A 14746-nucleotide genomic window follows, 5' to 3' on the forward strand; every position below is an offset into this window, starting at 1 on the left:
TCGGTAGAGGAGATAGTAAAACAGCTTGAGCAGAGCAAACCTTTTTCCAACTCAGGGAAGATGAATCAAAATAAAGCAGAGATAGCCACTTGTTGCTTTAAAGTGAAATCTATAGAGGACATATGTTTGTTCAGCGCTATGAATAGGTTTTCCCTTTACCTTTAATATATGAGGAGCAAAACCTATAAGATTACAGAGGTACACGCGCTCACACAAAGAGCGTATTAAGATATGATAAGAGATTTCCACAACAGAGGCTGTTCTTCAAGCCTGTCTCATTAATTCATGGCTAATCCAATCAAAGCGGCTCTTGGGGTCTGCAGATGGCAGAGTTTAAGAGACAGAGAGAGAGCGAGAGAGAGCGAGAGAGAGAGAGAGCGCGCACAGACCACTGTCTCTGATCCCGCCGCCCCCCTTCCCTCCCCAGCTCACCTACCCACACTGGTCATCAGCACAACCTGTCCACTCCGTCACCATGTGCACTGCAGGCCCGACAGCCACAGAGAGAAAGATCAAACCGTTGCCATGGAGATTGTGTGTTCGCCCATGCTCTACACTAGCAACTTCCTCCCCCAACGCCCTACCTCTTCTAACCCTTTCCAGATTTCCACTGCCCCCCCCACCATCTCGAAATAACAAATGAGGGTTTGAAACTGAACATTTTGAAAAGTTAAACTGGAAAACAACACAAAGAGGAGCAGGGAAGAAATGGGGGAGATGGTCACAACTGGAAATGTAATCAGACTCTCTCTTTTACGGTTAGCCTATTTATCGAACGTGATCCAAGGCTGCCATACTGATGACTCCAATGAGGGAATTTCACTCAAGTCACCTGGCTGCTTCAGGAGATGTTGGATTATGAAGAGAAACTGGGAAATGCTAAAAGTAACAGTTGGGTTTCTTGTGCATCTGTTCTATTCCCCAATTCCTACATATTATTAATATTTGGCATACCCAAAAACACATTACAATTAAATTAATTCACAATAACTTTTTTGATCCTTCAAAGCCTGAGCAACAAACATGTTGAGAATAGCTAAATCTCAATTTAAATAGTCACAGCTAGATCCAAATCACATTGTATGGGCCCCTTATAAAACTATTGCATCACTGAACATATTCACAAAACCAGAAAGAACTCCGAGAGCACATACCCCTGAGGGGTATGCCAGTTATTTCAATAATAGAAAATATTAAGAGATTTAAAATAAATGTGTTTCTTTTAAGTAAAAGCAGTACCTAATGAGAAAATGTATTAAAAGTGCATGATGATATTGAATTGTCTTATTTTTAGGGTGTATCCACAAGGATACTGGATCTAGACCTGCAAAGTGACTTATTCCTTGGGCCACGGCCTACCTTTTCACCTAATTTTATGAAGTCTATTGACAAGTTAATCAGATTTCCTGCTATCAGACAAAAAAAAAAAAAAAGATCTTTAAATACAACCTTCTCGCTGGAGGTATTGTTGCAGTCTCTTTGATAGTATGAAATCAAAACTAATGACAAAGACTGACAACTTGGAATGGTTAAGTATCCTAACGCTTAGCCTAGACCAGACATGCATCCTATTCCGTGGAAGTATAAAAATACTCACTCCAAACGCAACACTAACTTTTTAAAATCTGCTTTCACTTGCTCTTTTAAACAGGTGTGTTTCCAACCTATGGAGTTGTATTTCCCAGGGAACCACATTCTGCAAAGATGATCTCAGATGCTGGCAGTGAGCTACCTCGATCTTGACTGAACCTGAGATAAGCATTTTTTTTTTGCACTGGGAGGAGTGTGCCTTTTTGGCAAGCGTTCATTCCACACAGATATGACTCTGAAAATCATCTTACGGTTTGTATAGTATGCTTTCACGGGCACTACTTGACACAAACAATGAGTCACAAGTTAATGCTTGAACTTTGAGACGGATCAAACTGTCTGTTGCTCATGCAGTGAATACTGTGCCATGCTGAATAGTTGCCATCAGACTCAGATTTAAGTATTTATTAACTATTTGACACAATAAAACCATGTACAAGACATGAAATACATGAAAATGTTTACTCTGTATTTGACAGGTACCAGAATAGTGGTCAAAACTAGCTGGGCTGTTGCTATTTACAAAACAGCCAAGGTGTTTTCTATAAATAATACTGCTACAGTAACTACAGTTACTTACTACAGCAATATTTAAATGTCATTTAATGTGTTCAATATAATGCTGTCTTGGGCACCTAGGTAGTCACCTGGTAGAGCGCGGCCATATAAAGAGGCTTAGTCCTCGACGCAGCGGCCGTGGGTTCAACTCTGACTTGCGGCCCTTTGCTGCATGTCATTACCCCTCTCTCTCCCCTTTCAAGTCTAAGCTGTCCTGTCGAAAATAAAGCCCCAAAAAAAACAATCTTAAAAAAAAAAAAAATTATTAGTAGTGTGTGTGTATATATATATATATATATATATATATATATATATATATATATATATATATATATATATATATATATATAAATACCTAAATCCATTGCAATTAACATGTCATACAGACACTGAATGAGGTCTGGATTTTAAGTAATCTTTTCTGCAGCCAGATCCAGTGAGATGCTTTAGATATGAAAAATGATGAGTCGCATAACATCAGCAGCATTCATACCCTAATTTGGCAAATTCTATTCAGTGTCATTTCCAGGACATTAACCAATAAATTACTTACGGATCTAACAAGTGTTCTTGAATAACAATTTGCATCAAGATGGCAATCATAGATTATACAGTAAAAGGTGGTGACAGGATACAGTTGACATCATAGATTGTTGACATCCTGTCTATTGGTCTACATGTTGGTGCTCAAATTTTTCAAAATCTCATCTCAAACTTCAACTATTCCTGGATAAGAACCCAGACTGGTTTGACTACTTTGTCGCAACACTTCATGGCCAGACCTACTACAGTGGTTACAATTTGCAACACCCTTCAGAGGGGCAACTTAATTTTTACAGGAAAACAACTAGCAAACAAAGCAGCTTTTGAATTGAACATTGCAACATTAACATTAGCTCTCCTTTGAAGCTAGTGAGTGGGAAGAGAGGGTTCTCAAAGATCAAAAAATGGGATCTGAGGGCAGCACTATATAAGGGCATCCACCATTTCGCTGAAATCAGCTTGTTTCCACCTGTTAAAATGCACCAACTATCCTAATGAAAGAGCTTCTGAAAAGCTTAATTGAAGGCCCAGATAATTCAATCTAAAAATACTGCTCCTTCGAAAATCTGGTCAAATCTCACTCCACTAAAGGCCTAGTCTTGGTTCTGGTAATTATTTTGTAGCAGGCTTACACTGACAGAAGTTCTTTTTTATGTCAAATAAACATCTCTTAACAAACTAGCATAAAACTCTAAAAAATAAAGGAAAAGTGAGGAGAGGATGGGGGCTGCTACTATCCCTGCCTGAAAGAGAGTTAGGTGGGGGCTAGCCATTGTAATGCAAATGTCACTGCTATGTCTGCTGTTTGTGGCAGAAAATTTAATTAGCAGTTATGCAGCTACGATACAAACAGGTGGAATGTTAAGAATGCTCCTGATGACAGACAGAAACATTTTTTTTATTTCACGTGTTTCAGCTTGTTGTGTTCAACATTTTTTTGGTATATGACAAGATTTGTTTCTTTGTATCCTAGCAGTGTAAGCCTACAATGATTTCCAAAATCTTTGTAGCTGGAAGCCGTGATGTGAGAGTCACGAGGACACTTAAACTATTTTCCTTTCAACAGATTCTTATAAAACAGTAACCGCACATCACTTGAAATGAAAAGACCTTTACAAATAAATGAATTATGAAGATCATGAAACTGTAACATTTCATGTGAACAAATGGCACTATTAATTTCCACTTAACAAGCCCCACAAGGCATTCTCCTCTCACTTCTGCTGCTTTGCTCTGTGATTTTCTGACATGCTTTTGACTGAAGTTATGGGATAACCCATTAAATCTTTGTTAATAGCAGACAATGAAATGTGCAAAAGCCAGGCAGCTCAGTTAGCACAGCAGGATGTAAATGCAACTCTATAGGAATATGATTGAAATTGAGGAATTTGTAAACAGCAGCGACAAAACTGATTACAGTGACTAGGTCCGTGTGTATATTTGTAGCAGGCTATTGGATTGAGAACTTCTCCCCGGGGCAACAGTAGGCCTCATCAAGATAAGCTAAATACAGCATGAGCAAACACACACACACACATACACACACGTGACCAAAAGCTGTGTCAGGTCACCCTCTGCCCAAGACACCACTGCAGCTGTTCTATTGACAGCTGAACTGTACTACACACATGGGTCCATTAAACACTCAAAATGGCACACGGATAACGGAGGACACTGCTACGCACAATCATATGAGCAACGCCACAGATGGCTCAAAAGAAGGCTAGAGGACAGGAGGTTAGGCCCAAAGAAGGAGCAAAATGTTCTGTAAATCACAGGCCAGTGTGGCACTCATTGCTGAAATGGACCAAAACACAACCACGATCACAGGCTGCAGGCTAGACCAATAAAGGCAAGTGAAACTCAGGCTACATCTACACTGCTACGTTTTGGTTTAAAATGAACATCTTGTGCTACGTTCCTACCTCACGTCCACATCACTCACATTTCTGAGCCGCTAAGACAGAGAAAGTTGGAAACACAGCTGCCCCCGTTTTTGTTTGAAAACCCCAGGGTTGCTTTGTAGTCTGGACGGGCACAAACGGAGACCCTTGGAAACAACGTTGCACGTCTGTCATTCTTATTGGTTAGGTAGACTTACATACCTTCCAGTAACAGTTCCACCTCGTTGGCAGTCCAAGAAAATAAAACACTGGTCTTAGTTTTTGCCATCGTTGTTCTTTCTTTAAAGTATTTTCTGTATTTTCAATTTATACATCCATGATTTTCAACCGCAGAGTAATGTTAGGACAATGTGTTAATATGGACAGAGCTTAGTTCTGCTACTGGAGCTAAAACTCTTGTTTGAACGGAGATCGTTTTTGTCATAAAACACCACTTAAAAATGAAAACGGAGTAGTGTAGATGTAGCGTCAGGATACAGACACATTACCATGACTTTCAAACTGACATTCTCATTAATAATTTCCTGCACAAGCCAGTAAGAAATTTCTAAATAACTGTCCAACCAACAGCTATTTTCCACTTTGTTCAAGTCTCCTCTATGAACACCATTTCTTTCTGACTTGCCTCTGCAAGCCAAAGCAATTCACTCTCACCACAAAGAGAAGAGAGAGATGAAAATAACCTGATTAAAAACACTGACTTTTAAAAGAATAAAATTTCGCCCCCTGGCCCACTCCATCCCCTTTCTTTCCATGACTTGGGTGTATTTGTATATCAAGTTGCCATGTAAACATAACAGTGTCACGCTCAAATGGGGTTGGCGGGGGTTACACACTGTTTCAGCGCTGTCATTTCTTTATTTTCTTTGTAGCTGCAGTGAGTTGTCTGACCAATCAAAGTTAAGTTTCTTTCTAGGATACTTACTTCAAAACAAGCCGAGTCTTCTGTTAATGCACATTTAATTCTTCCCTAAAATATTCTGGCAAAAAGGGGAAAAAAATCATGGCGGGAGGAAGCTTTATAAACATTACATTTTAATTATGATTAATATAACCATACTACACAGACCTGCATTTTGACCCTTTCTCACATGAAAGGAAATAGATAGTGGCCTACAATCAACAATACATACTTTATGTTTGAAAATGTATAACTTATTGTATTAGTATTAAGCAGAGGGGGTTTTTATTAGAGAAATATTAATGCTGCAAAGATTTTTCCTGATGCTTTAATAGCAAACAACATTCCAAATGACCGAGCACCTGACGGCTGTCTCTGAAAAGATAGTCCATAAGAATTAATTTATCTCAGGGGACAAAAGGAGACCGAATCCCAAAAGGAGTGCTGAAAACCAGCCACGGCCACACTGTAAAGCAAATGAAAAGGGGATTTAAAATCATTGGGGGGGGGGGGGTCTATATTTCTTTGGTTTCTCATTACTGCTAAAGCACAGATTAATATGAGCCTTTAGCTCTGAAGAGAGGTAAAACAACAACCCTAAAGGTACCGGCCACCTAAACAATGAAGCAGTGCCACGGAGAACAACTTGGCTATTAGCAAACAATTGCTGGTCTGTCCAACGGGTTTAGCATCAATAAAATTAAATAAGTGAGAGGATATAAATCAGGCCCAATGATTCATTCAGTGTACAAGTGCATCTTTATTTGTGACTAGTTTTAAAATCACATAGAAAACAGTACTTTAAATACTCAATTTCTGGAGGACTGTAAAAACAAGACAGAGCAGTAAAGAACCATCATAACACCACCTAGCTGTAACATATCCAGCTATTCAAGCCATTTCTGAAAATATTAAAAACACCCAAACTTTGTGACGTTACCAACTTAGTAACATTTAGATAGCAAACGTTGTGTAATCGGATTAACAAATATTAAAGTTAGTTCATCTTGAAAGTGTACTAACGTTATATCGCTACGCTACTGAGATAAGAGACCAGTGGAAGCACCAGGTTGCACCGGTGAGTGTCGTAACGTCGTCGGTAGAAGTTCATATATCCGTTTTCTCGACTGCTTAATATTTGTAATGCATTATACGCTATAGCTAGCTACTTTGTGAGTGAAAATCGCCCCAAAGAAGCTTGCAAATTGCCTGCTGAAACCAAAGTTGTCCTCCTGCTAAGTTTACGCTTGCCTGCAGCGGACGTTAGTTGCAGTTTGAGCACCAGAACCAACGTTGCTAAAGCTAGCTATCCACATTTCCACCTGCTTAAAGAATACGGTTCTGGAGAAAGACACACCGAGAATAAAGTGTGTTCGCGCTGTGACGAACAAGACAGAGCTGCCGTTTACAACGCGACAAACGGTTGAACTCGCGACTGAACTGGCACTCAACGCTGCTGGTTGCCTACGTTAGCATTAGCTAGCTGTAGCTTGACTGGTAGCCTTACCATCCATCCTGCTGGGATTGAGATGGAAGTACGTTCACAGCTCGACACACACACTAGCTACACAACGTAGCAACAAGTGTAATGTGATAGTAAGTAACGTTACCACTGTGAATAACGTTTAGGCAAAGTGTAGCAAAATAAGTAGCAGAGGGGAAGCATATTTTTTCTAGGTGCAAAAAGCTGTTGCCAGCAGTAACGGTGGACGTAAGTTAAATGAAGAGTGGAAAACCGTTCTCAACTTGGGGCGGATGCCATAAAGAAGGGAAAGTTATGTTGTGGAAAATAACCAAGACTGCTAGCAACGCACTCGACCCAGAGCATTTGTCTCCAAACTAAGAATCATTCAGCATCTAAATTCTGTAAAGATAATAGTCACCTTTGCCTTGAGAAAAGTTCTGTCTGTGCTCTCTTTCCCCTCTCTTACACTCGCTCGGTGACTTCCAGATGCTGCTGCTGCTGTTGCTGAGTGTTGCGCCCGTTGGTAAGTAACTGTCTCCACGGCTACAGTCACTATGGCGCGACGGGGTCTCGAGGCAACTGTTGCTACCCTCGAATGTCTACGTCAGGGCCCTCACTATACAAGGGAGGGGCCAAAGGAACAAGAGTCCCGCCCAGTTCAATAAAGCTATAAATTTAACCACTAGGAGGTAGTCTTAGCTAGGGAACTGGTGAAAGTGCCTTATTCAGATTAATTTAGTTTACTTATAAGTTGTGTTTGATTTAAATGTTATTATTGTATGTAGCACGTATATCACAACTATCAAACTGACCTCAGTTATACAGTTAATACAGGTTATCTTCTTAATTAAACTGATTATTATGTAGGGCCTACTCACTTTCTTGGTGATATTCATAGACTGTATGGTGATATTCAGCTATATTCCAACACTTTACGCTCCAGTAATGAGGGGGTAGCAAAGACTACAATTTCTAATAAAACGGCTCTATTTTAAAAACAGATACGTAGCCGATAGTTTTATTGTAATTTTTTTTGCTTGTATGTGAAAATCTAATTGGCAGTAAACCTGATTCTGATTATCGAGTGAAATGACAGCTTCCTGCATAATTCTTCCATTTACTGGGTTTTGAATAATGTAATTGTTCTATACAACGGTCATCATTAGTTTCAATAAAAAAGATATCAACAAGCCATAGGCCCTACATTATTATTTTTAGATTCCCTTTTCTTCTTGCACCAGCCATTGCATTTCAAATCTTCAGCACATGGTGGCAGCATGTGTATATATTGACACAAGATGGTCACAGTGTGTCAGATCAATAGATAACTTTTATCAGGTCTTCTTGATAGACGGAAGACAAATGCTTTACTGAGAGACAGAGTGAGTGTGCTTCCCTTTGATATTTTCTTTTATTTAAAAGCGGGCTCAATATCGCATCATTTAATTAAAAAACGTAAGTTTGAAAAATGTGGACGTTTAGGAGGCAGGGGAGGGGTCTTATGAAAGATGCTATTTAGATGAATTATTTGTAGGATCCAGCTTTTCTGGTGACCAAAAAAGCACTATGGTCTATTTTGACCATCCTTTTTTTAAATCAGCTTAGTCCCCAAATGTACAATATAGAAGTCGCTGGACTACCCCCTTTGAGAATTCAAGAGATAGATAGATAGATAGATAGATAGATAGATAGATAGATAGATAGATAGATAGATAGATAGATAGATAGATTAAAAGAATAAAATGAAACAATTATTTTCCCTCCCAAAACACGTAGGCTATTAGCCCACTCTTGATGCAGGGTGAATGTCATGCAAGTAAGGGTGTTGTCAAAGCTATAAACCTGACAGTTGTCTTAAACAGGTGCCACAGCAGCTCAGCTCAACTCACCAGTGAATCTGCCAGTGAAAAGAAGCGCTCACAAGTTGCTCTGACACTCACGTCAACAGCAGATCAGACTCTCTTCTCGTGGTAAGTCATCTTTGATTGATTACCGTTGTACCTGGTTATCACTCATAATTTAACATCAGCCACATATTTTTGACTTCATCTGTTGAGTTTGTATATGTGCAGCTCTGGTAGGCTATGTGGCAGGTAAAGTTAGGCTAATTCATGTTCTCGTTAACAATGTTGTGTTCTGTTTTCGTCACATCAAATCATTACACGGGTGGTGAAAGGACAGCATTTCAACGGCTAACGACTGTATAATATCAATTAGTAATTTGGCCGTTTTTTTATTGAACCGGGAAGCGTATTCAGCCGAGACTCATCCAATAGCAAAGCCACAGCAGCAGGCAGTGCAGTGCCAACGGTCTAGCCTACAATAGATTTGGCTAGTTAGCATCTGCTCTGCTAGCTTCTTCATCTTCATTTTAACATTTAAAACGTATTATTTTAATATATAATAGTTTTCTGCCGATAATCTACGCTAAATGGGTTGGTAATACTGTACTGGATGGTTAAATTTTAACACATTCTTATTTTTACCCAAGTTGAAAGACTATTATTTTGTTAGCATTCCACAACAACATGTCCCATGAGTCGTAGCCATTATTACGCCGTCAAAGCCTTCTGGGAGCTGTAGTTTCTTTTGGATGCTAACAATATAATCCTTTGTAATTGTCTCCTGTCTCCTATACATTTTGTTATCTTTACTTTATGTAAACACACAGAATCAGTAAAAATAAGTACAGACTACTAACGTTAAAAAAAGTCCCACAGAGTATAGGCCTAGTCCTACATGAGAATATGTTATTATTATTATTATTATTATTATTATTATTATTATTATTATTATTATTATTATTATTAATAATAATAATAATAATAATAATACATTTTATTTAAAGGCGCCTTTCTTGGAACTCAAGGACACCATACAGGGATACAAAAGACATTAAAAGCAGCAAAAAATATGTCTAAAATGCATCTTAAATGGAATTCGTCAGAAATATCGTCACAGATCTTGAAATAATGCAATCTTGCTATCTTGTCATTGTTCATATCGCCAGTGAGAGAGTGTAACAAAGTAGGCTACATTTATTCAAGTACTGTACTCAAGAATGATTTTGTGGTACTTTACTTGAGTATTTAAATTTTCTGCTACTTTAAACTTCTACGCCACTACATTTCAGATGGAAACATTAGAGATATACTCCACTAAATCGATTTGACAGCTATAGTTACTACTTTACATATTAAGATTTTACATTCAAAACAACTCTTAAACTTAAAATAGTATGCATAAGGATTAAACTACCAAACAGTATATAAAATACTTAAAATGAGTTTAAACCTTACAACATTAACATGCTCAATAATACTAATAATAAAACACTGAAAATAAAAGATATAAGCCTAATAATTTGCTATCTATTAAAACTGTGGTATAAATCACAAACATAAAATACTTTATTGTAAACGTTATCATGAACACGTCATCAGGACGGTTTTATCATTGTCGATGAGACTCACAAGAAATCCCTCTAGTGACTCAATATTGTCTAATTATTGATAACTAGTGTAAATGTTTAATGTTTTATCATTGGAGTTTGATATTTGATCAAATAGAACAAGTCAGTTCACAGCGTTGCCTCAGCAGAGTGTGGGATGAGAGACAATGTCACTGACCGACAATAACCTCAGTGCAGGGTGCATCAGCACTAAACACATCCTGCAGCATTTCAGCGTTTGCGCATGAGTACACCAGATCAGTCGACCTCTGAATGTCATGTGATGCTGTGGTGTGGTGGATCCGTGTTTTCGTCTCTCATGGCAATTGGTTGAGACAGATCTTTCTATAGAGTAGTGATGTGAACATCTACACACGTGAGATATTTTCAGACTGCTAGTCTGATTATTGTCATTATACATTGCACAATGAAATGCAGTTGTATCCCTCTTCACGCTGTAAACACTGAACATAAACAGATATTAGAAAAAAATAAAAACAATACGATAGACAATAAAATAATGGGCAAAGTATATAAAAGTAGTAGTAAAGGAAGAAATACCCATGTAAAATATGTGCATATATAAGTGTAATGAAAGTGTCTTATAATAACACATTCTTTCTTGTGAGGTTAACTGTAAAAAGTCAGCCTTCACGTTTTTAAGGATGAGTAATATTTAAAAAAAATGATGCCTTGTGTTTTACTCAGTCTGAGTAAATGTGCTTTCTTCCTCCTCTACTTGACCTATTGAACAGTGGAGGTGGGAGTTAAGGGGAAATTGTGTATAGGAAATTCTTTCCTTCCTTCTTTTTTTTGGAGTATTTGATAAGTGATTTTTCTTCTGTGCTTATCATTTGACAACTTTGAGCAACTTGCTCTCATTTGGAGTTACCTTCACCTTAAAGTTAAATAATAAATGCTTCATACCCCACCCACATTTCCTTGACAGATGCAGGCACGTTTATGAGGGGTCATGACCTAGTTTTCTTTACTTGTCACTCCTTTATTTTTTATAGTTGTGCAGTGTTTGCCAACAACCAATGGGCAGTTCTTTAAGTTTTGTTCCTCTTAAGTGCAGTTGTTTCTTCTCTAGCGCTGCTGTCTTTGTGTTAGCACCCTGAGTATCAGTTCATGGCTCAAAAAAACTATTTTATAGCCAGAGGGATAAACTTAGTTTGTAACAATGTTATGACTATGTTGAGAATGTTAAGAAATTCAGACTATCAGCAGAGGTTTCTTAGTTGAACAGTACAGGTATATTTAATACTGCTGCAATGCAAAGCAGGGTTTATATTTTGATTAGAAGCTTAAGCATACATTGTGTTATACAATTTTGCTGCAGTGGAGCAATTCTGATCCTTTACTTAAGTAAAATAATAATAGTACTGTAAAAATGCTGCATTGAAAATGTATTATGTATGTATGTATTATTATAAAAATAAATGTGCTTAAAACATCAAAAGTACTCAATGCTGTAAAATGGCCCCTGTGACTCTTACATTGTAGTTATTATATCAGATTATCATCACTAATGCATACATGCTGTTTGAGTTGGTTGAGCTAATTTAAGTATTTTTATATAAGTCTAACCCCCAAATTATTCAGTTTGTCATTTAAGACAAGTAAAAACAGCAAATTCTCACATTTTTAGTCATTTTTAAATTGTTCTTCTATATGATGATTTGTCTGTTTTATAAGTATTATTTGACATTTGTACTATCTTTTTTACATGTAAGACAAAGCGAGTCGAGAAAATAACCTGCAGATGATTTTATAATGAAAATAATCATTATTTACAGGGTTTACAATGGCTTAAAATGAAGGAATATGAGAAGAAAGGAGAGACATTTGTAAAATGTTAGGAATGTAGGTCACAGGATGTTGCCTCTTCGCATTGTGCACAAGAATAATTTCAGTCAGTGGAAAGTCCTAAACCAGCACAGCTGCACTTGTAATCTGTCCTCACAAACCTAGCAGGCTACAGTTTGTCCGATAGTAACCCAGCACAGCTGCAACGTGCTGCAACGTTGGTGTGTGTGTGTGTGTATGTGTGTGCGTGCGCGCGCTTGAGTTGCACAGCATCATCTGTCAAGTGTGTGTAGTCCTCAGAGCCACACCCCCCACCTTATTCATTTGGCTTGCGTGGCCTTACATGGAAAATGGATCTTGTGGTGTGAGCAGTTTTAGCCAATCAGGTTGGGGATGACGGAGGAGAGAGGGGGGGGGGAGTGTGTCTGGAGGAAGCGAAGCTGGCTAGCCTGCTTTGGGTGGGGTTTTCAGGGGGTGGGACCAACCGAGCCGGCTGGCGTTTGAAAATGAATGATATGCTGCTCAAGTTGTAGAAACAGCGGGCTGTTGGCGTATTTGTGTGCGAGTGTTTACCGATAAACCGCATACAGAGAAATAGGAAAAGTGGACGAATCCAGAGGAAACCTAAAACACAAACCGGGTAGTTTCCAGCAATGCAATGTGAGTAGCTCAATTACATTATTTAATGTAGCTGAGATCTAACATCATCTTTCCTTCAACTCCAGCGTTCACTCAGACAGATCAGGTCTGGTAAGAAACCGGTTGGTAATTATGGCTGAGAAAACAGCTTGCTTATAGCCTATTGTATTTGTTTCATGTATGATATTACGGATGTTCTATGAATTAATATCAGTTCCATCCTCAGGATTTATGCCATGTCTGAATCCTTTTTTTTGTTTTTTATTTTATATCATTTGGCGTAACCATCCATCTACAGTTTTAATTAAATTATTTTAAATTAATTTCTAGCCTGATGATTGAGCGCATATGTCATATACACAATATTTAATCCGGAAATGTCAGTGGAGTTGAAATGTGTGGCGCTCTACAACATGTGGACATCTGCTCGCTTGCAAAAGGGTGTAACCCAACCAGCCTCAACTGTGTGAATTTAACATTTAAAGGGATGCCTTTAAAGCCGTTGCTCTATTTTATGTCTGCAATATCTTACAAAGAGGCCTATTTGAAACTGGATCAAAATGTAAAGCTTGACGTGGTAGCTGCGTAGTGAGGATGCTAAAGATGACGCCCAGTCATAAAACTCTGCTGGGGGACTGATCAGAGGCAGCAGCTGGCCAAGGATGCAGATCGTTCAGAGGATGTAGGCCTATTGATGGAAATCCAGTTCATCTCTTTCTTGGGCGACATTTAAAGTTCAGACAATCAAGTGGAGATGGCTGGTATCTTGGACAAGGGGAGATTATGCATGACAATAGAGACAGACAACAGAAGGGAGGGGTGAGGTTTCGTCTGTTGACTGTTTGTCAGGGGATTAACCCAACTGAAGTTTGCAGGAATGGTGGTATTTTTTTTTTCTTATGTTGCCGTTTGCGCAGTGCCAAATCCATCAGATAATTCATCCTGGGCATTAACTGTGCTGCTGCTAGCACATGACAAGGAAACTTGACAGAATCACGCAAAAAAGGATAAATAACTCAGCCCTTGATGACAAATGATTGAGGTTGATGTTATTTTTTGGGCCTTTTCCCCTTTTATTAGATAGTGACAGTGGATAGACAGGAAATGGGGAGAGAGATGGGGGATGACACGCAGCAAGGGGCAGCAGGTCGGATTTGAACCCACGCCCCTGCAAAGGACTCAGCCTACATGGGGCGCACGCTCTTACTGGGTGAGCTAGAGGCCACCCCATCTTGAGCTTTTATTGGTGATCTAAACATGATGAACTCATATGATGAAACCTCATCAGACCAAAAAGGACACAGTCTGTTAGTAAATAAAAGGGGACAGGACAGAAATAACCTTTAGAGCCTTTTTCCAGTCTGATGTTCGAGGCTATAGTCGTCCAGACCTGGAGGGTACAAGAGGGTACTGAACCTTTACTCAAGATCAGTATCATGCCCCCTTCCCATTTTTCAGCCCCGGGCTTGAAGACCAAAACAATGACAGATCCTAAAGACATAAGAGTTGGAGTGGGGGGTTTTGCCCAAACCACACGCCAGTTCAATCCATATGTGCCTGCCTCCACCCTTAACTTAACGTCCTTCTTAATACTGCTGGAAAGTGGAAACTCACATCCAAACACACCAAGCCAAACAGCTGTGTTCTCGAGGAATCTGCAGCTGCATTGGAAGAAAATAAAATGGTAGTGGTGAGATCACCATGTGACATCTTATCTCCTTCAGCTGAGAGACCTTCCTCGGGGTCAGCTGGCTGCTCGCCGCATGACTTAAGTAGGAATAGATTTTCTTTTACAACAGTGATTTGAGTTGATGGATGCTGATTCCTCAAGGTCCATACTTTTAGGAATGCTGACAATTTTGTACCTGCCATTTTAGACACAAGTC

General features: G+C 38.9%; 2 protein-coding genes across 6 annotated transcripts in view; one reads left to right on the forward strand and one right to left on the reverse strand.

Annotated features, from left to right (window-relative positions):
* The window catches only part of rfx2 (regulatory factor X, 2 (influences HLA class II expression)), a 28508-nt gene extending 20998 nt beyond the window's left edge, over positions 1-7510 (reverse strand). For all 3 annotated transcript variants that reach the window (XM_039810670.1, XM_039810669.1, XM_039810668.1), the window contains exon 1: positions 7380-7510. The gene's annotated coding sequence lies outside the window, so the exon portion shown is untranslated. The remainder of the gene's footprint in view (positions 1-7379) is intronic.
* The window catches only part of acsbg2 (acyl-CoA synthetase bubblegum family member 2), a 29646-nt gene continuing 22296 nt past the window's right edge, over positions 7397-14746 (forward strand). For 2 of the 3 annotated variants that reach the window (XM_039810665.1, XM_039810667.1), the window contains exon 1: positions 12690-12881. In XM_039810665.1, the coding sequence (XP_039666599.1) occupies positions 12875-12881 (7 nt within the window). In that variant the 5' untranslated portion in view covers positions 12690-12874. Of the gene's footprint in view, positions 7485-8823; positions 8932-12689; positions 12882-14746 lie in introns of those variants that run through there. The other variant, XM_039810666.1, reaches the window with a different exon arrangement.

The sequence above is a fragment of the Perca fluviatilis genome, chromosome 9 (assembly GCF_010015445.1).
Source record: "Perca fluviatilis chromosome 9, GENO_Pfluv_1.0, whole genome shotgun sequence".
NCBI classification, from domain to species: domain Eukaryota; kingdom Metazoa; phylum Chordata; class Actinopteri; order Perciformes; family Percidae; genus Perca; species Perca fluviatilis.